This window comes from Cyphomyrmex costatus, unplaced genomic scaffold, assembly GCF_001594065.2.
Source record: "Cyphomyrmex costatus isolate MS0001 unplaced genomic scaffold, Ccosl1.0 scaffold61, whole genome shotgun sequence".
NCBI lineage: Eukaryota > Metazoa > Arthropoda > Insecta > Hymenoptera > Formicidae > Cyphomyrmex > Cyphomyrmex costatus.
This window is the reverse complement of record NW_017280167.1, coordinates 686,782-710,519: the sequence shown is the minus strand read 5'-3', so window position 1 is coordinate 710,519 and position 23,738 is coordinate 686,782. Positions and strand designations below refer to the sequence as shown.

The 23,738-nt window shown below is 29.6% G+C and overlaps 4 protein-coding genes across 13 annotated transcripts in view; 2 read left to right on the top strand and 2 right to left on the bottom strand.

The window, feature by feature from the left end:
- The window catches only part of l(3)07882 (Nucleolar protein 14 homolog l(3)07882), a 4,087-nt gene extending 3,673 nt beyond the window's left edge, over positions 1 to 414 (top strand). Inside the window, exon 5 of the mRNA XM_018547159.1 lies at positions 127 to 414. Coding sequence (XP_018402661.1) covers positions 127 to 373 — 247 coding nt within the window. The 3' untranslated portion in view covers positions 374 to 414. The remainder of the gene's footprint in view (positions 1 to 126) is intronic.
- Positions 415 to 1,911: 1,497 nt separating this feature from the next.
- On the top strand, positions 1,912 to 14,963 carry Vinc (vinculin). Of its 10 annotated transcripts, XM_018547258.1 has the most exons (20): positions 1,912 to 2,190; positions 5,054 to 5,161; positions 5,403 to 5,548; positions 5,626 to 5,902; positions 6,039 to 6,239; positions 6,335 to 6,575; positions 6,781 to 7,013; positions 7,183 to 7,203; positions 7,757 to 8,123; positions 8,299 to 8,727; positions 9,043 to 9,134; positions 9,286 to 9,379; positions 10,451 to 10,489; positions 10,872 to 10,940; positions 11,934 to 11,960; positions 12,407 to 12,531; positions 12,877 to 13,116; positions 13,211 to 13,301; positions 13,517 to 13,552; positions 14,697 to 14,963. In XM_018547258.1, exons 1-20 carry the CDS (start codon positions 2,134 to 2,136, stop codon positions 14,864 to 14,866), a joined length of 3,063 nt encoding a protein of 1,020 aa, XP_018402760.1. In that variant the 5' UTR covers positions 1,912 to 2,133; the 3' UTR covers positions 14,867 to 14,963. The 10 variants fall into 10 exon arrangements, with proteins under 10 accessions (XP_018402760.1, XP_018402761.1, XP_018402764.1 ...); XM_018547259.1 differs by lacking the exon at positions 7,183 to 7,203; XM_018547262.1 differs by lacking the exon at positions 10,451 to 10,489.
- A 2,693-nt stretch (positions 14,964 to 17,656) lies between these two features.
- Positions 17,657 to 19,431, bottom strand: Taf8 (TBP-associated factor 8). The gene is made up of 5 exons (XM_018547172.1): positions 19,280 to 19,431; positions 18,521 to 18,807; positions 18,229 to 18,379; positions 18,005 to 18,148; positions 17,657 to 17,926 (listed from the first exon to the last, which is right to left on the bottom strand). The coding sequence occupies exons 1-5, from the start codon at positions 19,407 to 19,409 to the stop codon at positions 17,760 to 17,762; spliced, it is 879 nt and encodes a 292-aa protein (XP_018402674.1). The 5' UTR covers positions 19,410 to 19,431; the 3' UTR covers positions 17,657 to 17,759.
- Positions 19,432 to 21,566: 2,135 nt separating this feature from the next.
- LOC108779716 (deoxynucleotidyltransferase terminal-interacting protein 2) lies at positions 21,567 to 23,193 on the bottom strand. Its single transcript, XM_018547178.1, has 2 exons — positions 23,040 to 23,193; positions 21,567 to 22,258 (listed from the first exon to the last, which is right to left on the bottom strand). The coding sequence occupies exons 1-2, from the start codon at positions 23,071 to 23,073 to the stop codon at positions 21,582 to 21,584; spliced, it is 711 nt and encodes a 236-aa protein (XP_018402680.1). The 5' UTR covers positions 23,074 to 23,193; the 3' UTR covers positions 21,567 to 21,581.
- Between the last annotated feature and the right edge of the window lie 545 nt (positions 23,194 to 23,738).

Sequence of the window (23,738 nt, the reverse complement as noted above, 5' to 3'; positions counted from 1 at the left end):
AGAGAGAGAGAGAGAGAGAGAGAGAGAGAGAGAGAGCGTATGCTAATGATTTTAAAATTATTAGAATATTTAGTACTATAGTATATTAATATACGATGTTATTTCAAATATTATTTTCTTTTACAGATATAGTGGGAAACGAAACAAATCCATGTCTAAGGAGAAAGCAGAAAGAGAAAAACTATTGCATAAATATAAAAGAGAGTTTAAGGGTGCAATTCGTGAAATTAGAAAAGATCGTGATTTCTTAGCTAAAGTACAAATCGGACAGCAAATTAAGAGCGATATCATACGCAGACAAAAAATAAATAAAATTTTTGGTGAAGCTGCTAATCAGCAGAGCGAATTTAAGAAAATGAAAAAAAGAAAGTAAGATATCGAAAAAGTGTAAATATGATACATAATTTCATTCTCTTAGCGCGTATCAGGAGACGCGGTAGCGTCTCCGGCCATGTTTACATATATATATATATATGTGTATATATTAATTGATGATTAAAAAATGATGAATGTGAAAAATAGAATGTTATTCTATTTTTCACATTCATCATTTTTTAATCATTTTAAGAATAAATTTTTTCTTAAGAAAATTACGATACTAATATTTTTTAAGTCGTAAACAATAAAAAAAAATGTACAAATTACACTTCAAGGAATGAATATATATTGTAAAATTATTCTTTATATAAAAATATTTTAAACAAAGGAATTAAAAAAGAGCATACACCACGACGCTAGATAGATTTAGCGAAAATATAATGTATTTCGTAGAATATTAAAACGAAATTTTTATTATTATAGTAAACAATTCGGCCTTTAATCTGACCATCATCAGTAAACGATGGAATTAATTTTTATATATTGTGAAGAATATTACTTAATTGGCGTTTCGTCCCAGCTTCCATTACTGGACTCATCAGTAAAGCGTTGTAGTGGAAGCCTACCTTATACGCCTACAAGAGTTATTCAATCGAGATTCTATATAAAGAGATATACGCGTATTAAAGCACTCACGAGAATTTGCTAGAGATCCTATAATAAGAGTTTGACCAAAGCGGGCTCAACTTCTGATTGGTTCTCTACCTTGGTCCATTCGGCATTCTTCGGATAGCTTTGTACATTGTCGGAAAACGAGTTCGGAGAATAGAAAGAGACACATAGCGTAATACGAGAAAGAAAGCAATATCTGTTATCTCCTTCTATCCGCCATCTTTGGTCCGCTTTGGCCAAACTCTTATTATAGGATCTCTAGAATTTGCGAATATCAATAGACCTCTGGGCCCCGATTCTCTAATCCATCGTAAGAGAAACGTATACGAAAAAATAGGAAAATGCTATAGTATACGTAACGTGTACCGTAGCATTTTCCTAATTTTTCGTATACGTTTCTTTTACGATAGATTAGAGAATCGGGGCCCTGATGGCGGATCGACGTAGTAAAAAAATATTTTATATTCCATTATAGTACACAAAAAATCTATACTTACATTATTTTAAATAAGATTTATTGCAATAAGAATTTAATGTTAACTTCACAAGGATATGTTTGATATTAAAAGAAACAAAATTCTAAACAAGTGCAATATATGTATGTATGTTATGTAGGGGAGAATGTCCTAAATTAGGAGTTAAACCTGCGGTTACTCTGGTACATTTTGTAGAGCGGGGATTTCTAAAACATAGAGAACCAATTAATACGCGTCTTTCTTATATTTATTAATATATTACTGCATATTCTCTCTGATACTGGATGCTTGACACTCCCATGTAAAGACTCCTTCAAGTTTATATGCTTCCATTCCATTGCATCTGCATGAAAAGACACCTTTACGCGTTGCGCTTCTGTATATACTATACCGTCTGACTCCGAGTTGCTCCGAGTCTTTTTCAGAGTTCAGAGTATACCAGTAAACCAGTTGACCAGAGTGGTCAGAGTCGGTCGGATTGTGTGCGGTAGACAACTCGAAACAAATTAAATAAAACAAGGGATGGGTGTCATTTAATCTTTTTCTGCTGGGTTTAACTCAATTGGGTTTAACTCGTGTCTCTTATCGTACGAGAACTCGTACAAAGAACTCTTTTTTTCTTTCTCTTTTAGTTATTTTTGCACCGTAATCTAAAAATTAAATAAAAATGCCTGTCTTCCATACCAAGACTATCGAGAGTATTCTCGAGCCAGTGGCTCAGCAGGTAATTCAAGTGTCAAAAGAATTACTCCTTGTTATCATTGTCGTCAAATATTGCTGAATTATTTCATTAAGAAATTCACTGTAATTTTCCCTGGAATTTTTATTCAAAGAATGTTATATGTTAATTTAATTAACAGCGAAAATAGTAATTATAATTAAAAATATATTTTTAAAAAATTATATGATTTTTCGTTGAATAAACAAATGTGTACTTTCCATCTACAAAATTCTCACATATAACAACGTTTTCTATTTATGGTCCGATTTAATTGTTTATTGTAGCCGTTTTAATTTTCGCTGTTTGTTTGCTGCAAAAATTGCATTTAATATAGATAATAAAAAAACATGAAAATTAACCGTTTTCAGCTGATGTGATAGTCATTCAAGCTCATATTTTGACAGCAGGCAAATTTACAGGGTATAACCTCGTTGTTTCATCTACAATGCTTTTTATAGGACTATGACATCACGTGCTATATATAGAACAGGGCTGCTATATCTTTTTCAGACATATCACACAGTTTCTAAAATGAAATTTAATCTCTTTGGCTGAGAGGAAAATCTTCCCTGCATATTACTAATTCCAACCTGTCCAAATAAGGACATGTTAGAGCATATAGTGTCATATCATCCCACACATTCCTACATATTAATATATAATGAACCAACTTTCATTTTACATTTTGATATGCCTGCGAATTTAAATATAGTTAACTTTTATAATAAACAGTAATAATATTAATATTTATTTTTTGTTTATAATTTTTTATAACACTTTTCTTATAATACAATGAGATAAAAATAACTAAATATATCTTATGGAATGGTACAAACTGGATCAATTTGAATTATTTAATTATTTCTTAGATTTTTATATTCTAGCGAAAACAAAATTATTCTGATTAGAATCCATTTCGACTTATTTCATGATAGATGCTCTGAATATACAGGGAGTCTCAATTCTTAATACTTCTGGAACTAAAAGAGGAGAAAATTTTTAACTAAAGTTTTTTTTCCCAATTTTGACTCAAACTATTATTTATCGAATTATTAACGATTAAAGTTGATCAATCGGATTATACTCAGGCAGAGTGTGCAGAAAAGCGCAGTATACCATAAGGCTCCTCGTACTGTATATTGTTCCGTTTAAAATTTTATTTTATTATAATTTTTTACATTACTAAATAAATAAATGTATAAATCAATGAATGGGTAGATAAATTATTTATTTATCTACACATTTATTTGTTATAGTTAACATGAAAAATTATAAAATTTTAATTGAGAGAATATAATATAAGAGGGAGGATCCCATAGCGCTTGCTGCACTCCTGCGTATAACAAATTTTTTAAGTTTACTATCATGATATATATAATTAAACACAATTATAAGTTGAAAACTAATCTTTGACCTCTTATAATTGATTATTTTAAACGGAAAATTTAAGATATTTTATTAAAAAGATGAACACTTTAATAATAATTTTATACATTGTATACATAAATAAAGTTCTAAAATAACGCAATAGTTTATTTCATACACACATACATGCATATATTATATGATGACCGATGTAAAATGTGCCAATAATTCGAAAAGAATGAAAAATATAGAAAAACATTTCAAACAAAAGTGGAACGGTTTTGAAAGGGACATATCTTTTTATGATGGATTTTCTAGGTGCAGGCACCAAAAGAAACTTATCTTTACTTTTTTAAGTAAAATTATATGATTTTTCACATAAATGACACGTTGAAGTTGCTTGCATGTAAATAAAGAAAATTTAGGTATAATAAAATACAATGATGAGTTTCTTTTAAAACACTTGTAAAAATGAGCCAAATCTAATTTCCCTCTTTTATGTCCGGACAGTCAATAAATAATACAAAGTGTTTTATGAAACCGTAATGAGATTACACAACGAAGTAGAAATTAAAGCTCTAAACGGTCAAGCTGGATCTTTAGTGCTGAAATAATTCTGTAATTTTATGTACTTATATTCAGTTCCTCAAACTGCACGCTAAATTTATTTTCAATCATAAATATGCGTATAAAGTGCTTTTACCAACTTCTGTTTATTGCGCAAACGTAGCCTATTTTCATTTTATGTATCTTTTACGATTATTTACTGATTGTTAAAAAAAAATAGGAATACCTTTGGCCCCCAACTTTTACAAGTGTTTTAGTGTTTTTTTTTATATATATTTACAAAGCGTCCTTATTTTATTTTATCCAAATTCTATTTATTTATAAATGGCATGCAAGAAACGACAATGTATTATTTTTTGTTTATGATGACATCAATACCCTATAATGGGTGTGTTCCAAAATTGACTGCCAGTACTAAAAACCTATAGTGCTCGTGACGTAAACTATAGATTTTTAGTACTGGCAGTCAATTTTGGAATACAGCCAATGTATGATCGCGGCAACTATTCAAAAACCTTAACAATTAATATTAGATGTATAAATTATTTATATACATAGATTATATTTTGTGTAATGCTTTACAAAAAGCTTTACTTATGTAAATTTATATATATAATGATATTATTTTTTTATACATATTATAATATAAATTCCTAAGTTTATAAAGTATAAATTAATAAATTTGTGATATATACGTAGTATATAAATTCACACGCAATTATATAGACGTACCTGTGATAGCTTAGACCGCTGCGGCTTGTTCTCATTCGGTTTTAATAAATTTGTATTTTTTTTTTGCAAATGGAAATTATTTAGACTAATGTTCATTTAAAACTGTTTTAATAATCCGTTAAGCAATGTGAGAAGATGGCTCAATGATAAATAAACATAAATAAAGATGAGCATGTTTTAATAATTATTATATTTTCTGTAGGTATCAAGACTTGTTATATTACATGAAGAAGCTGAAGATGGAAATGCAATGCCGGATTTGGGAAGGCCTGTACAAGCTGTTAGCATGGCTGTAACTAATCTTGTGAAAGTAAGTGTTTGCAACTAAAGAAAAGATCAAAATTACCCAAAAAATTTTGAAACTTAAAGTTAAAAAAGTTTAGTGTAAAAATTAGTTTTTTATTTCAGCTCTAGATTTTTTGCTTGGATATGTATTTTCTGGATGCAGTTATTTTTATAAAGAAATCTTTCATCAAAAAAATTTCTTTATAAAAATAATTGCAAACATTTATAACTTTATTTTATTATATTGTATCTATTTTAATTTTCAGGTTGGGAAAGAAACTATAAACTCATCTGATGATGCTTTACTTAAGCAAGATATGCCAGCAGCATTGCAACGTGTTGAAGGTGCTTCCCGTCTTCTGGAGGAAGCATCGGCAATGTTGAAGGAAGATCCATATTCTGGACCTGCTAGGTAAATTTTTATGTAACTTTTATATGAAATTAAATTTTCAAATACTAAGTAAATTTAAACCGCCTTTACTTTTTAAGGAAAAAGCTTATAGAAGGCTCACGCGGTATCTTGCAAGGCACAAGTTCCTTACTTCTCTGCTTTGATGAAAGCGAAGTACGAAAAATTATACGAGAATGCAAACGTGTCTTAGATTATTTGGCTGTCACCGAAGTTATTGAAACAATGGAAGATCTAGTACATTTTCTTAAGAATTTAAGCCCATGCCTCAGCAAAGTGTCAAGAGAAGTGAGCGCTCGTGAAAAGGAATTAACACATCAAGTACATCGGGAGATATTGGTGCGCTGCTTAGAGCAAGTGAGTGTTAAGAGATTATATATTTGCATATTTTTCTACAATGATTTTATATACAATATATATTAATGCTACTGTGTAGTGTAAGATAATGTGTGCAATCAATAATTTCAAATATTAATGCTTAATACACTTGCAGGTGAAAACACTCGCACCAATTCTAATTTGTTCCATGAAGATTTTTATTCATATCATTTCACAAGGTGGGAAAGGTGCGGACGAAGCAGCAGAAAATCGTAATTACTTGTCTGGAAGAATGTCTGATGAATTGAATGAAATTATTCGGGTACTGCAATTGACAACATATGACGAAGAAGAATGGGATGCTGATCAATTAACTGTAATTTATTTTGTTATTTTACTTAATGCAATCCTGTAAACTTAATTAACAGTAAGATAATAAATGTGTTATATTTTTATATTTTGTTATATTAGGTTCTGAAGAAGGCTCAAAGCGCTATAGAATCCAGGATACGAGCGGCTTACGATTGGTTAGACGATGGATTGGCCCTAAGAGGTGGCGTAGGTGAAAAAAGTCTTCGTCAAATAATAGAACAGGCGTCACGTTTGGCGGAACATTATCTATCTCCATCGCAGGCAGAACCTATAGCTAAACTAGCTTCACAAATTGTCACTATGACTGATGCTCTTTGCGAACTACGCCAAAATGAGAAAGGTAACTTGCGTACAATTGTGGCTGCGTATCGTTATTTTCTGCAAGTACCACAAAAAGATCCAATAATGTGGACTATAGATTTTCAGTGAATAATGGGACGCAATATTTATATCATGTTTACTCTTATTATAGAAATGTTACATATGCATTTAGTTTAAGAAACTCGATTTTGTTTAACTAATTTTATGTATATATCTATATGAAGGCACTACACCCCAAGCAGAAGCCTTAGCACGCAGTATTAAGGAGAAATTAAATGAGCTTCGCAGTTTGATAGCATCTGCTTTGATAGCAGCGGATAAATCGGGAACTGCGCAAACAGCTCATACGGTGGCAGGTCGATTAGAACAAGCGAATAAATGGCTTCTGAATCCACAACATGATGACAAGGGACTCGGTAAAAGGGCTATAGCTTTAATAATACACGAAGGAAAAAAGGTATGATGTAATCATCTTCTATTGAAACAATTTCAGTCGTATTAAATATTTATTACATACATGATGTAAATATAGCAACACATTATTATCGTTTATTTTTTATATAATATTTCAAAAAAGTCATATATACTCTATAATACTTAATATCTTCAATGCTGCGCATAGAAAGAATGAGCAACCTATAGCAAATGTGAGTCTGTAAATACATTTTGTTATTTTTCCGACATATAATGTTTATTATCAATGTTTAGTATCACCGAGAACCATATGGAGTATTTCAAATATCACAAATTTTGTATAATTGGACTTCGATGATAGTACAATTCTTAGAAATTTATAGATAAGAATGATTTCAGTAAAATTTTTTAATGTTTTGCTAACCTGCATATATGATACAAACAAAAATTCTGTTAATAAATAAATTTCAAAGTTTTAATAAGATTTGCTAGATTTCTTTTTAAATTACAATTCTATAGATAAACGTTTATTTGAAGCTTAATTTAAATATATTTAAAATCTTGTAAAAGTAAATTCCATTCATACATATATATATTTTTTTTAATGATATACTAACAAGCGTACACTAACAAACAACTGTATCTCTTCTAAATTAAAATCAAAGTTCTAAGTTAAAATAAAAAATTTGTTTTTGAGAGAGTGATGTTTGCAGTGCTCCATACATTAGTTTTTTTATTAATTTTGTATCCTTTACTAATATTGACAACTTCATGTTCGAGCAATAGGTGGCTGAAGGCTTACCAGGTATACACAAAGCGGAGATTTTGCAATTATGCGATGAAGTGGACAACTTATCTCATCAGCTCGCCGACCTCTGCGCCCATGGCCAAGGCAACACTCCACACGCTCAGGACATTGCGCGACAGCTATCTCACAAACTCTATGAGTTAAAGAATAGGATACAACAAGCCGTTGTATCTCGCGTTGTTGAGGATTTTATTGACATCACTACGCCTCTAAAGCAATTCACAGATGCTGTTTTGACTCCCGCAGGCACACCAGGACGTGAACAAAATTTTAATGACAAAACATGCGCATTGCAGACGTTTTCGAATAGAGCGGCAAAAACCGCAAGGATGGTCGCAGCTGGCGGTATGTACTTAATATTGTATACTTTGATATTATAAAATTTTATATTTTTTTAAAAGAAAAAAGATTTAGAGAGTTAGCAGAAACATAATATAAAACAGTCTCTTTGGGAAAAAACATTTCTTTTTTTTTGTTGAACTTTTTCTTTTAAATGATAAAATTCATCGCATTGTTGCAGGAAGTGGAGGAAACAAGAAATTGGCCGAAGCGCTATCCGCTAGTGCTTCACAAGTGGAATCTTTGACACCACAATTGATCAATGCCGGACGGATTCGCATGACTTATCCGGATAGCAAAGCCGCGGACGAGCATTTTGAAAATTTGCGACAACAATATGCGGAAATTATGCAACGGGCACGAGCATTATGCGATGAAGCGACCAATAGCGGTGATTTTATCAAAATTTCTGAAGAACAGATGCAAAAGCATTCGTTCCTTTGCGAAGAAGCGATCGCTAAGGCCTTACCGCAGAAAATGGTCGATAACACAGCATCTATCGCGCGTCTTGCAAATCGAGTTATACTCGTGGCAAAACAGGAAAGTGACAACAGCGAGGATCCTGCCTTTATACAAAGAGTAAATCACGCTACAGATGTTCTTCAAAGCAGTACGTACTATATTTATATATATTAATATCTTTTAATTAAAATCGCTAACTATAAATGCTTGCAATTCAAAAACTATTATATCCTCGACATTTTGGAATTAAAATTTGATTTAAAAAATGATCTCAGAAATCTAGCTACAGATATACTATGATTAGTACCGATTTCAGTTCAACAAAGAAAGATAATATGATACGAATTTGGATCGACAAAGAAAAATTAAAATTTGAAAGGAATGAAACTCATGAATATACAAAACTTAAAGAAAGTTTTATTTACAATTTTTCTGTAATTAATTGTTATATTATTTCTAATAGGCGTTGCTCCAATGGTCCAAGATGCAAAACTGGTAGCAATGAACATCCATGACAATACTGCGGTATCACGCTGGAGAGAAAATAATCGTGCAGTATGTATCTCTTATTTGGCTAGTATAAAAATTTAATATGGCTCTATATATATATGTATATATAAAAATTCAATACGTATGTTTAACACAGTACGTTACATACATATTAAACAGATATACATTGGGTATTTTATTATGGTTATGTTTGTAGTTGTTAGCAAATGTTGGACAAGTTCGGAAAGCTATTGTAATCCAGCCAGATTTGGTGCCACCTTTAGAAATGTCACAGTTGCATATTAACGACGGTAAGTTTATTTTTTTAGATTTGATACATACCTTAAATATTTCTAAAACGATAAAAATCTTTTTTAAAACAGAAGCCAAAACCAAATTAATTTAGGAATTATCTTTTAATAATTAATTGACACATTTTGTAAGAAAAGAGAAAGAATTAGTTTATAAAGGTAGTAATTATTTATGAAATTTATTCTTTAATTTATGAATAAAACAATGAAATCCAAAAGTCCCGGAATGGTTATCTCAGAAAGTATTATAGTTTATCAGAAAAATATGTTTTACACAAAATTGTATGTGCGTGAAGTTAGCACCGCCATTTTGAAAAAAAAAATAAAATAAAATTTGTGCTGAATTGTGCTAGATTTGTGCTACATTGTGTCGCAAGAATTAATGACATAACTAAAAAAACAGCGTTAAACTGAAAAAAACGTTTTTTTCGTTAGCACCGCCATTTTGTTTAATCGGCAAAATAAACATTGTGCTGAGTTGTGCTCGATTTGTGCTACATTGTGCCGCGAAGATTTCAGCCGTTCTTTCATAATACCAAAAGTTATGACTAAAAATAGTCGTGTTCGGTTTTTTGCCCATAAATCGGGTTTGTAGTGCTTCCATGTGATCGATACTGTATATCTGAGTTGTGCTACCGTAGCACAAATCGAGCACAACTCAGCACAATGTTTATTTTGCCGATTAAACAAAATGGCGGTGCTGGCGAAAAAAACGTTTTTTTTCAATTTAACGCTTTGTTTTTTGAGTTATGTCATTAATTCTTGCGGCACAATGTAGCACAAATCTAGCACAATTCAGCACAAATTTTATTTTATTTTTTTTCAAAATGGCGGTGCTAACTTCACGTACATTAAAATTGTAGGGTTTAAAAATTTTATTTACTGATCTTTTATCAGTTTGACCTTGGGCGGCGTGGCAAATGTTGGTCATATTGAAGCATTTCAATCTAATATTTAAATAAAAAAACATCTAATATATATATCACGTGGAAAATAAAATGTAAAATATCAATTTAACAGTCAATGTTAAGGAATAAGTTCGAATAAGTTCGTTGAATATATCTTTTACAGATCAAATTCCAATCCGATATACTTATTCCAAAGATAAAGGTATCTGGTTTTATATGATATGATTTATGCATGGCTGTGTGCAATATAATTTTACAAATGCATTTTATCTTTGAAGCTATAATATGATAAAGATTGATAAAGATTATATAGTTTCATACGGTATTATAAACATTTGTACATGTATGTATTCATATACATGTACGCGTGTGTACACACTAATCACACATTTATTATGCAATATTCCATATTACATTTGATAAAATTAGATTAATATTATTTTTACATTAACATCATTGCATTGATATTCTCTCGTATTCATTTTTATCATATATGTAAAATGCGGGTCAGATTAACAATGATTAATAATTTGATTTATTGGTGTTGGATCACATAATATTAATTGTATTTGTACTCCAATTAGTAGAGAACCCCAATATTTTGTCTCAAGAATTGGCTTCCGACGAGTTAGACAAATCGATTCATGGTGGAGGTAATTTATAATGATCATTTGTCCGTAAATATTGTGTTTTAATGTTTTTTAACGTTTCCTTTTCCTTATATGAAGCATGCAATAATTGAAGATAAAGTATATATAAGCAAAACATTATATAATTATAATGATATGAAGTAGGTAGATGATAAAAAAAAACGAGGATGTGATATATTTATAATTCCTAAAATAAGTGATTATATCATCTACATATATAAATTTTATTATATAACATTTAAACGAGCATAAACTTAAGATATATTTGATCCAAATTTCTATCTTATATTTAATAAATCAAACTACATTTTGCTCCTAACAATACATAATCTTCACAATATCTTACAGCAATTCATGACTATTATAACATAACATATTTCCACATCAATCTTAGTTTATTATAACAAATCATATATAATTGAAGATTATCATAATTATGTTATATGAAAAATTGTTTAACAATAGTTCATTGAGGTATAAAATATTGTCGCAAATATTTATTTTTACATCCAAATATAACTGTATATAGTGCTCGCTAAAAGCTCCGTGCTAAAAAGCTTCTGAATAGTTCGAAATAGGATTAAAGTTTATAAAAATACAATAGGATCATAAAATCCATCATTTAACTTCAAAAATCACTTATCTTAATATCTCCAAAGGACAGAGGACAAGGGAAAAAAATCTTAAATAATATGTAGAGTCAAGCCTTCACGTTTAGACGAACCGTCCACTCGACTTACATTTAAGAATTCCTCTTCTCCTCACTCCCCGAGATGTCAAGATGGGTGTTTTCGAGGTTACATGATAAATTTTATAATCCCATTGTTTTCCTATAAATTTGAATCCTATATCTCGAATTTTTCAGAAGTCATGTAGATGGCCCGCAATTTTTGACAAGCATTGTATAATTACATGCATGTGGTAACATATTCTATAAAATTTGCCCTATATTTTAACGTAATGCATTTTTGCTTTTAATGCTACATGGATTACCAGAATATTACGATTATAATATCGATGATGGTAATTATTTAAACATTTTTGTAGCACGACTTATTATTTTTTTCTTTATTTTTTTTCTTCATTGTTTCCTTTTCCTTAATAACATGATATATGAAGAATTTATGTAAAATAAAAAATAATAAACTTGATAATCAAGTTTATAATAAATCATAATATTATTTAAAAAATTGTAACTCATATTTACGATGGTTTATTTATTTGTCTTACATATTGTTTGTGCAACAATATCTATTCTTTAGTAACAATGTGCATGCAACTCATCATAAAGCAATTTTTCACAGCATCTTATTTCTTATGATTACTTGTAACAGATTAAATTTAGATTTTCACACATTACTTTGGAGTTTTGTTTACACAATGAAAGAAAATTTAGTGCAATTATATACATTATAAAATTTTACATTTACATTTTTGAAAAATGCTGTTTCTATTTATTATGTGAGTAGAAGTGGCACCACCTCGTCCACCTTTGCCCGGAAGCAATATTGCTCCTCCGAGACCTCCTCCTCCTGAGACAGATGATGAAGAAGAAATGTTCATGCATGCGCCTCAACCGAATCAACCAATAATGGTAAGACAAATTTTTGTCTTCGCTCAACGTACTTTTTTTTTTATTGCCTAAAAATAAAAATTATATAGTTAGATATATTATATATTTATTGTATATATATATATATATATACATATATATATATATATACATATATATATATATATACATATAAACATATTACATATATCATTTTAAGTAATGTATTAAGATTTCTTAAAAACTGGCAATATAAAATGTTTCAAACAAAAGTTGTGTAGTTTAGAAAAGGATATAAAAAGATATTAATTTGACCTTGCAGTGTCTTTAAAATCAATTCAAAGTCATAGGGAAAACAGAATTAACATTATGAAATCTGTTGTATAGATGGCCGCTCATGGTTTACATCAAGAAGTACGGCAATGGTCCAGCAAGGACAACGAAATTATTGCTGCAGCAAAGAAGATGGCTATTTTAATGGGCAGATTATCAGGACTAGTTAGAGGTGAAGGTGGTAATAAACGAGATCTTATCGCATGTGCCAAAGCTATCGCAGAAGCTTCTCAGGAAGTGACACGTCTTGCAAAGGAACTAGCCAGGGAATGTACTGATAAACGTATTCGAACGGTTCGTACATTATTGCTGATTATATCAATCTTAGATATTAAAATATAATTATTTATTAAAATATATATGTCATTTTTATGTAATAATTTTTTAGAATCTTCTCCAAGTTTGCGAACGCATACCTACTATTGGAACACAATTAAAAATACTGTCTACAGTAAAAGCTACTATGCTTGGAGCACAAGGTACGAGTTACATTCTCTTTTGCATATAATATATTTATATTACATATATTTCATAATTATATGTATTTCATAATATGTCATAATTGCCGATCTAATTAACTAATAAGAAATATACATTAATGACCTTAGTAATATAATCTTTCTATTTAAACATTGATTAATAAAAATAGAAATCATTGCATCATTAACGAAAAACTTAAATTGTTTATATATAGAGACACTTCCAACCTGGGAAGAGCTGATGCTTTATGGTAAAGAAGTTGTAAACTTGTTTGATGTTATTTTTATTTTTTTTCTTTTGATATTGTTTTTTTCTTTTTGTTTAAAAACTTGATATTGATTGTTATGCGATACAAACAGCATTTAAAGCACAGCATGCATCCTCTACTTTTTCCTTGAGAGAATACAAGAAAGTGGAACACATTATCTAATATCGAGTATATATATAAATATCTGATAAAGATTGTAACAATACTTAACGGTACATGATATATATCCCTCTAATTATTCTGTATATAAAAGTACGATGAATATTCAGAAGTGATAGTCCAAAAATCCGTAATTTTTTTTTCAATAATCAACAAAACTAGTTCTAAAAAAATATATATACAAGAGGGGGCTTATAGTTGTTGTAGGAAAAATCGGATAATATGGGAGATCATCATACATATCCTGCATGTAAAGCACGCACGCATGTACGCGCGCGCGCACACACACACATACACTTTACAAAAGATTTTACATTTGTGAAGAAAATTCCTTTCCACTTTACAAAAAATATTTGTCGATTGTTATATAGTTTAGAATGATATATTTATATTTTGCATATTTATTTCATTTGATATAATTGTAATTTGATACGTTAGATATGAAATGTTATCATTCTTAAGCCCTAGACACAATGCAACACAACGGCGATAATAACAGCGATATGATAATATAATTTTCACCTCCCATTGTACAATGCCGCGAAAGAAAAAGGCCAACCAATTTGATTGCATATTGACTGTAGCATATACTTTTTAATCTACTTCAATATTATAATGCATATAAACAAAATATAGAATCTGAGCACTGCTTAGTAGGCTATAAGACAATATAGACACAGAACTCCAACTCATCGCAAATATTTATCGCTATTGTCTTATTCTGTGTTCCTACGTACATACATTCACATATGCATTTCTAATTATTGGATTTCTCTATTTCTATCATTATCGCTGTTGCCCCGCATTGTGTTTAGGACTTTATATTACAAATATAATGATATAATCATGTAACAATATAACAACAATTTTAATGATTTATATTAGAAAAATATATGTAAACACGGATGTATTAAGAAAATTATTTTTCCAATTTAATCTGATAGTTGTTTTGATGATGTTAACATAGGTACGGAAGAAGATCAGGAAGCAACGGACATGCTTGTCGGAAATGCTCAGAATCTCATGCAAAGCGTGAAAGAGACAGTACGTGCAGCAGAATGTGCTAGCATAAAAATTCGTACAGCTTCCGGTATGAAATTGCGCTGGGTACGTCGTCAGCCATGGTATCAATATTAAATCAAATCTTTCAAGAAGAGAGCATGCAAGATTTTGCTTAGTTTACATCCGCGATGTACCTATTTATATACACACACATATATATATATGTATATGAGTGTGTATGTATGTCTTTATGTTGTAAGTACTATTATGTGCTATATATTATGTTTAACAGATTTTGAAATTAATTTATTTGTTCTGTTAGTTTATTTTTGCTCGTTTAATATATATCTATATAAGTTCAGATTTTTTAATGAAAATGTTTTAAAAAGAAATCATTTGTATAGTCACACATACGCAGATTCTAAAAACCATAGGCCTATAAATGAATTAGCAGCAAGAGAATCAATGTTTATTTTTTATTATTTATAATTTTTATAACGTTCAACTTACTTTTTATGACATACAACTTAACATGTAACAAAGTTCTTACTTTTATTATTATAAGTATAAACGCAAATATATACATACATATATATATATTTATATATATTAATTAAAAATTAATCTTTGATCTCTTAGTTAATTAGATGGAAAGTGTTTAGTTTAGCATATTTTATTTAAAAAGTCTAATACCTCTAATAACTTTTATTGAAAAGTAATTTTATATATAGGTATGTATAATAACACATAGGTATACATGGTATTTCTTTTAATTCAAATATTTAAAATGTTTTAATTATATATTAATATTACAAAACATAAAATGGAAAAGTTGTTTGTTTTGAAAGAGCAAATATTATAAACAATAAATTTTTTAAGATCATATTTGTCGATATATTAAGGCTATTATTTTTTTAAATGGAATTATATACACAATTTTTTATTTAATATAATTCCTCTAATTACTTTGCATATAAAAGTGTTTAGGTAGAGTTACTAAAAAATTGATAATTTAGAAAATATTTTATACTTCAACATAAAAAATTTTTTATTTTAATATTTTATTGTATCATGAAAACAACAGATATTTTAAATATTCGAGTTAAAGGAAACATCCTGTATATGTATAAAATTGTAAAACACATATATACTTCTCTGTTAATTTCTTGTTCTAACTTTATTACAATATTTCCTGTTCAAAAATAAGTTTAATGAACATGTTTTCGATAAAATTAAACATATTTGTAAAAACCACATGTATTTATAACATTCTTAACTTTTTGTATACAATATTATCAGATGAGACTAAAATGTTTTTACAAAATAAATGTGAATATAATCATGTAATCGCTACATATATATTAAATAAATATATATTTATAACTATACAAATTAATTATAAACTATACATATATGCGTGTATAGGATTGCCAAGTTTATAAAACTTGTAAAAATTATTTTTGATTACCCCTGTTAAGATACAAATATATTTAAAAAATAACTAATTTATATTTATAAAATTTGAAGGGTGGATGTTGAGCTGAAGCAAATAACTCATATTACATATCTAATATCTTCGAACTGGCGGTAATTATTTACAATAGAGCTTTTTCCAAATTTTGATATTTTTTCTTGCAATTTTGATAAAAATCTTTGTTATGATTCTGATAGTAATAATCAGTCAGGAGAGTAATATATAACAAAAAATATGTATAAGATGACTAGGCGAGTAATATAACTGAAAAATATGACTGCGGCGACTACTCAGAAGCCTTAATATGTGCACAACGTTTTAAGGGGATGCTGGAGTAACCAAATTATTGACATTGCAGTATAAAAATTGCCGAATTGACAAAACGGAATAAAAATTCCTTTCACAGGATTAAAGTAGACGCAATTTGGAGGTGCTGCAGAGGACTTCACACTAAAATCGAAAAAAAATCAATTTCTAATTTTTTTTTCTATTTTTCTATTTAGTAATTAAAGTGATGCTTCTTTTATTTAATTCGTAATAACTTAATAACAAAAAATTTTAAGAACAATTAAAAAAAATGATTTTGTAGGGATAATTTTAAACTTTTGTGTTAAAAAGACCAAAATTTTCATTTTATCCTGCTTGTAGTTTTCTGCATATAAAAATTACTGAACTCACAGAAACACATAAAACACAGCGGCCTTTTAAAAATAGAGATTTTAAACTTTTTTAAGTATAAATTTCGTTCATTTTTAATAAAGCAGCTACAACTGCTATTAATAGTAATACATATAAAAATTAGACATTTCATACTTAATGACCTATATAATAAAATTTTTTCATATATGCATATATTATAATTTAATTGTTTTTACAAAAAAATATCATCAAATTAAGATAATCAAAAATATTTAAAATTAATATTTGACCAAAGTAATACTTTTTTTTTTTATAAAAGTTTACTTTTCAATTTATTACATTTTTAATTAACAATTTCTTGCAATAAAATATTGGTTTTGCTTTATTTTATTATTACCAATAAGTTCTCAAGAAAATTTTACTCCTGAGAATGATATAATTAGATTGCTTTTGCTTTTTTCGTTTCAAAATTACGATGAAAGATGGTAAAGCCAAATTTGCACTAATGTGATAATAATTTGACTGTAACTGAAGCGTGATAACTGAGGGTTAATATTGTAGTATGATGGTTTTAATATGACTATAATTATTTCCTAGTACACATTGTATATGTGAATATGTACGTACGTAAAAAATACATAATAATGTGAATCAATTCTAAAAATCGACATAGAATATTATACATTTTCAGTAATACGTGTATTTCGAAATATTTTCACGTAACTACAGAATAAAAATATCAATTATCGTTTAACTTAATAATTCCATGTATAAAAAAGGATTAAATATAATATATAATATATGGATCTGCATAAAACGTGTTCGAGTTTCCAGTTAGAATTCGTAAAAACACCGGCAGTGAACTTTTGAATCTGATTTTACGTATATACAGTAATTAATGTTACATCATGATATTTAACATTCAAGTAGTTCTTTTTTAACAGAGTGCTGTCCGGATATCGTTGTACCTGGTATTTTAGTTTTAGGAATTTTTCCGGGTCTTAAATATGGATTATCTATAACATCTTGCTGAGTAATAATTTCACCATTTTGCTCCATATTTTCGTTTTGTGTTTGGTTACCTGCAAGCAAAGAATTATATTAAGTTCTTAATTAAAAAAATTGTATCAATTAAATGTTTCGTTATGCAAAACGCTTACCTTCCTCTGTTTCTTCATTTTGTTGCTCTTTTTTCTTTTTCACGGGATTTGAATCGAACTGAAAATCTGAATCTGGTTCGAATATTTGGTCTTGAGGTAAAAGAGCAGAGATATAACTCGGAAATTGTGGTTTGCAAGATATTACTAAAAGCAAGACAGATATATGTAAGATTTTTGCTTCATTGATATGCTGAATGAATCAATATAAACGATAATTCTCTTACAAGGAAACATGCTATTGTCTTCTGTGAGAAATAAACTATGTGTATCTCCTGTTTTTGCAATAAACCTTGTTAAAGCTCTCTCAATATCTCGTTTTTGTGTTGCTACTTTTTCTCTGATTGCTTCATATTCTGTTACTGGTTGCTTATGTGTCTACAATATATTTCAATTATTGAATCAGTTTCATATACAATATGCAATATTTTTTATCACAATATATAAAATGTGTGTATGTGTGCGTTCATATATGTATATGTATATAGTACATTACAATTATTATTAACAAATATTTACCGGAGTTCTAATATACGCATGTGGATCAGGAAAAGATGGAAAATAACTTGGTATATACGATGGATGGCCTTGCTTAACACCAGCTTGCAAGATGTTCAATTGTTTTGCTTGTGTTTGCTGTTGAAGCATTGGCAGAACTGTCCTGTTTTGTCGTTTTGCATAAGTTTCTATATTATCTAATTTTATACCCATGTTAATTAATGCCAATATCACATCTGCTATAAGAGGTTCTGTTCTCCCAGAAAGTTCACAATAATTTCTTCCAGAAGCACCAATCTCCACAATAACTGTATTCATTTATTTAAAAAATTAGTCAATATTTCATATTAAATAAAAATGTTTAAAAATACTTTATAAGATTTAATTACAAATACAAAGAATTTTTTTAAATTAGATCTTATATTAATTCTTTCTAATATTTTTTTAACATGTTCTATGTTACATACGACACCAAAGATCCAAGGTGGATTTTCAACAATGGTGTTCAAACAACATTTATTCTTTTTACGATATTAAATTTCATCTTGTTAAAATCATTATTTTTGCTAGTTATTATTTTTTGTAAACATAAAAATTAACATTAAAGAATGAAGAATTAATACAGTTAAGAGTTTAAGTTATTAGTAGATTGTACATTATAATGTAAATATTGTATAATAATAAATTTATGATAGATAAAGAAACAACAGATTAAAAAAAATTTGTCTTAATTTACAATATATTGAGTTAAATGCTTGTAAGTCTAAATTTAAACCTTACATGACTGCAACATTTCAGTGAGTGTTTCCAATACTAGTTTCTCACACGTATCATAACCACACTCTACTAAAATACTGGAAACTACTTGACTTAGTATTTTTCTTCGAGTATTTACTGTTTGTATATCCATTTCTGCGTTGTTAATTTTACAAAACTTAACTACGGACTGGTCCAAAAATTAATAATAATTGCAATTAATATTTATTTAAAATAATCCCCTTCCTAGAAATCTTCATAAAAATGTACGGTAATTATTCAGACTATCCCCTCAAAAGGTAATGGAATACGTTTATTCAACGCGTTTTTACATAAAACAAAAGAATCTGGTAGAAATAAGCATCACTGCCCCGCGAACCAAAATAAAACGTTCAGGTTAGGAAAATTCTCTCCAAATCTGTCACAGCTGATCACAGCAGTATACTGTGGCAATGGGCGCGTTCAAATTGACAAAATGGCTAGCCTGCTCGTCGAGCAAATAAACATAATTGGTTGTTACTTCTAGATCTAACCAATGGCTGCGTTCAGTATAAAAAGCAGTTTTGCAACTGTTGTAAAATTCTTGAATATGATTGGCTTATACATTTAGATGAATAAGGAAGTAAGAGCAAGACTAATCATATTAAAGAATTTTACAACAGTTGCAAAGTTGCTTTCTCTGCTGAACGCAGCCAATCATATTCAATCGCTCAGGAGTTTTACAAAGCGGCGGCCGTTTACGTTCTCAACTGTGATTGGTCAATTCGCTTACTGATTACGTTTACGGCCTTACGTTTTTCTATGTGCCATGGGCTTTAAGGTCATCTACAATAGGCACGTAATATACGTAACGTAACGTCCGTAACCGTAACCGTAAGAAATCTCCTCCTCCCGTCTACAATGGCAGCCCGTAGCGGTAACGTAACTAACGTAAGGAACTGTACTTGTAAAATACAATTGCGAAGTATTTTAACCTCTTCTATTTAATAAACTTGTTGGAGTTTATATTTTGCATAAATCATGGAGATCGATCAACAATCCAGAAAGGCAGCCTTGATAATCCTTAATTTAGCTACAATTGCATTACAATTGTTACAAAGAAAAAAGAAAAAAAAGCAGAAAGAAAGAAAGCATTTGAAAGAAAGCATTTTGAGCCTTTTGTCTGTCTTTGTAGTCTTGACGATTTATCGCATATAAATGAGGACAATTTTCAAATGAATTAAATTTTTATCAGAAAATTCCATTTCGTTCAATATTATTATTACTTATTGCACTTATAATCAATACAATTTAATCTAACCCTCTTTCCGTAATCTCTTTCAACCTAACTTTATCTCTTTCCGTAACCGTAACCAAAAGTTCAAATATTCCAACTTTTACGGTTAAGCGGGGAGCACAGACTTTTGCATAACGCATAAACCATATACATAAAGAATTTGATTGGTCCATTGACTCATGCATAAGAAAATGGGCCAATAAAATTCCTTATGCACATGCTTTATGCGTTATGCAAAAGTGTGTGTTGGGGCTCTTACGGTTACGGACGTTACGTTACGTATATTACGTGCCTATTGTAGATGATCCTTTAGCAGTAAAGCTGATTTTTCATGTGCAGCACGCTGCGGCAGCAAAACGTCATGTGATACAAATTTTCGAGAACTGATTGGAAGTGCGTCACCTCACAAAAGATTTTTAACCAATAATAACATTTTGCTGTAGCGTGCTGCACACGAAGAATCAACTTAAGCAAATTGACCAATCACAGTAGAGGCCATACCAATCATATTCAAGAATTTTACAACAAAACTGCATTCTCTGTTGAATGCAGCCATTTTTAGCGTCAAAATAAATCACGTAAATAAGAAAATGACAATTTTTATATTACGGTATCGATCATGAAACTTTTTCCCTAGGATGGAAAATGAAAAGTAAAAAATTTCTCCATTAACTACAACGGTAAAAATTTTCACTTTTCATTTTTCATCTTAGAGAAAGTTTCACCCTGAACATTCACATACTGTTTATTTAAAAAAAGATCAACTTCAAGGTGTGTAAATCAACATATGGTTCATTAGATGCTTTGATAATTTTATCTAATTTGTTAATCCGTTAAAGATGATCTAAAATAAAACCGAAATGAAAAATATTGAAAATAAGGATTGTAATTTCAAGTTTCATAAAATAAATTTTACTCTAAAACATTAAATTTTTATACACTATCAACAGCTGCAGTGGTACTTCCTTTCTTCATCATTAATACAGGAAATATACAATTGGTATTCTTTATTTTTCAAATACATAAAGTAAAATCTGTATACTAAATATATTATTTCTTCTTCTTTCTTTTAAGTCTTCTTGCGTGCTTGTATGCTTTATAGTGTGTCTTTTGCTTTTCTTCGATAATTTCCTTGTATTTACGCTTGTTGTATTTTGTAAACTCAGCGTCTGCCATAAGTTCATCAACGATTGTTTTCTTGCGCTCCTTCTTTGTAAGACGGGAAGAGTAGTAATCCATTGGAGAATCAATAACTTTGCCGACATGGAAGTTTGTCGGTAATGCTTTCATATCATTCTTTTTGTAAAAGTGTCTTGGGTTTAGTGCAGATCTCATTCTTAGTACTTCAAGATCGTATCTAATCTCAGGTGTTATTTCAGGTGCACGCATGTTAAACCATTCTGCACCTGTTCCCATTTTACTTTTCTCACGTCGTTTATGCAGTTTCAATTGACGTTTGCTTAACTCGTAGGGTGGTACAACATGCAACTTTTCAAAATCAGATTTAATAACAGACTTCTCTAAAATCTTGTCTAACGGATTGATATCTTTTCTTAAATCTGCTAATTCTTCTGTTAGTTCAAAGGTCACTTTCCTAGATTTCCAACCTATATCGGTTTCAAATTTTTCAAGATCAAAATCTTTGCTGGAAACAAGTTTTTTTTTCTTTGGTTCTTTCTTCTCAATGCCTAAATATTTTGCATCATATATCCATGTTGGATCAATATCTAATAAAAGGAGATATGAACATTCTTTAATCATATATAATTTATCCTAATAATTAATTAATTACTTATTAAATGATACTGCTATTCCTTTTACACTGAGCATTTAATATAAATATTAACTAGTAACTTTGTATTAAAATATCTCAATTTTAGCAAAGTATTTATATAATGATGTATTAAATTAATATGATAAGTATCAAAATGATAAATTACATACATGTTTATACATATCGCCAAAAAAGACAATTCAATAAAAAGTTACTAATTAGTACTTGTGCAAGATATAAACTAGGTCTATATTAATCAAAATCTTAGCTCAAAAATAGAATGTTTCTTTCTCTAATTGCTTCATAATTATTCTACAATGTGTTCTTCGTTTCCTGTTTCTTGCTTTTCACCTTTTACTTTTTTTTTTCTTGTAATTGTTTTATCAACAATTGTATCTCTTGTTATGTTATTTCCTGTTTCTTCCAAAGTTTGTTAACTTTTATCTCGAGCAATAGAATATAAAAAACGGTATAAGAAACAGGGCAAGATGTAAAAAATAGCAAGAAGAAACGAGAAACAAAAAGCACATTGTGGGTAATTTCACTATCAAAGAAAGAAACAGGAGACATATACATTAACTATATGAGAAGAAAGGCAACAATTCTTTACAAAAGGTAGCGAATAATAAACTGAATTTCTCTTGATAATCGATGGTAATCTGAATGAACAAAATATGCTCTGTAAAATTTTAACCTCACAGAGAACCATGAAAACTGAATTTGGATATAATTACCGATGGTTTTAGTTTCCTCGTCATTGTCATCCATGACGCTAGCGGACCACAGCGGACGCTAAAAGTGAACAATTTCAGGCAGTGATGCGATTTCCAACCTGATTACAGCCTTCGATCAATGCACCATCAGTCAGACGGTCAAGTGTTCAGGGTGTCAGTCAGTGGCCCGGAGCAACCAATGGGCAAGTTCAAGACGGCAAAGCGGCTAAAGATTGATTTAAGCGGGGAGCACAGACTTTTGCATAACGCATAAAGCATGTGCATAAGGAATTTCATTGGTCCATTTTCTTATACATGAGTCAATGGACCAATCAAATTCTTTATGTATATGGTTTATGCGTTATGCAAAAGTCTGTGCTCCCCGCTTTATACTGGCCTTAAACTGTTACCTTATGCCGTAATCTGTAAAAATTGACCAATTATAATCGATTATTCCCCTCTCATTCGACTGTGATTGGTCAATTTTTACAGATTACGGCATAAGTTAACAGTTTACGGCCAGTATAAAATCAACCTTAAGTATGCTTGCCGAGCGATTAAATATAATTGGTTATTACTTATAGATCCAACCAATCATACTCGATTGCTCGGCAAGCGTACCTAGCCGCTTTGTCGTCTTGAACTCGCCCAATATGTGGATAGCACGGTGGAAGCACAGTATATAGTAGCGCAACTCTTTGTCGGCACTTTTGATGATGG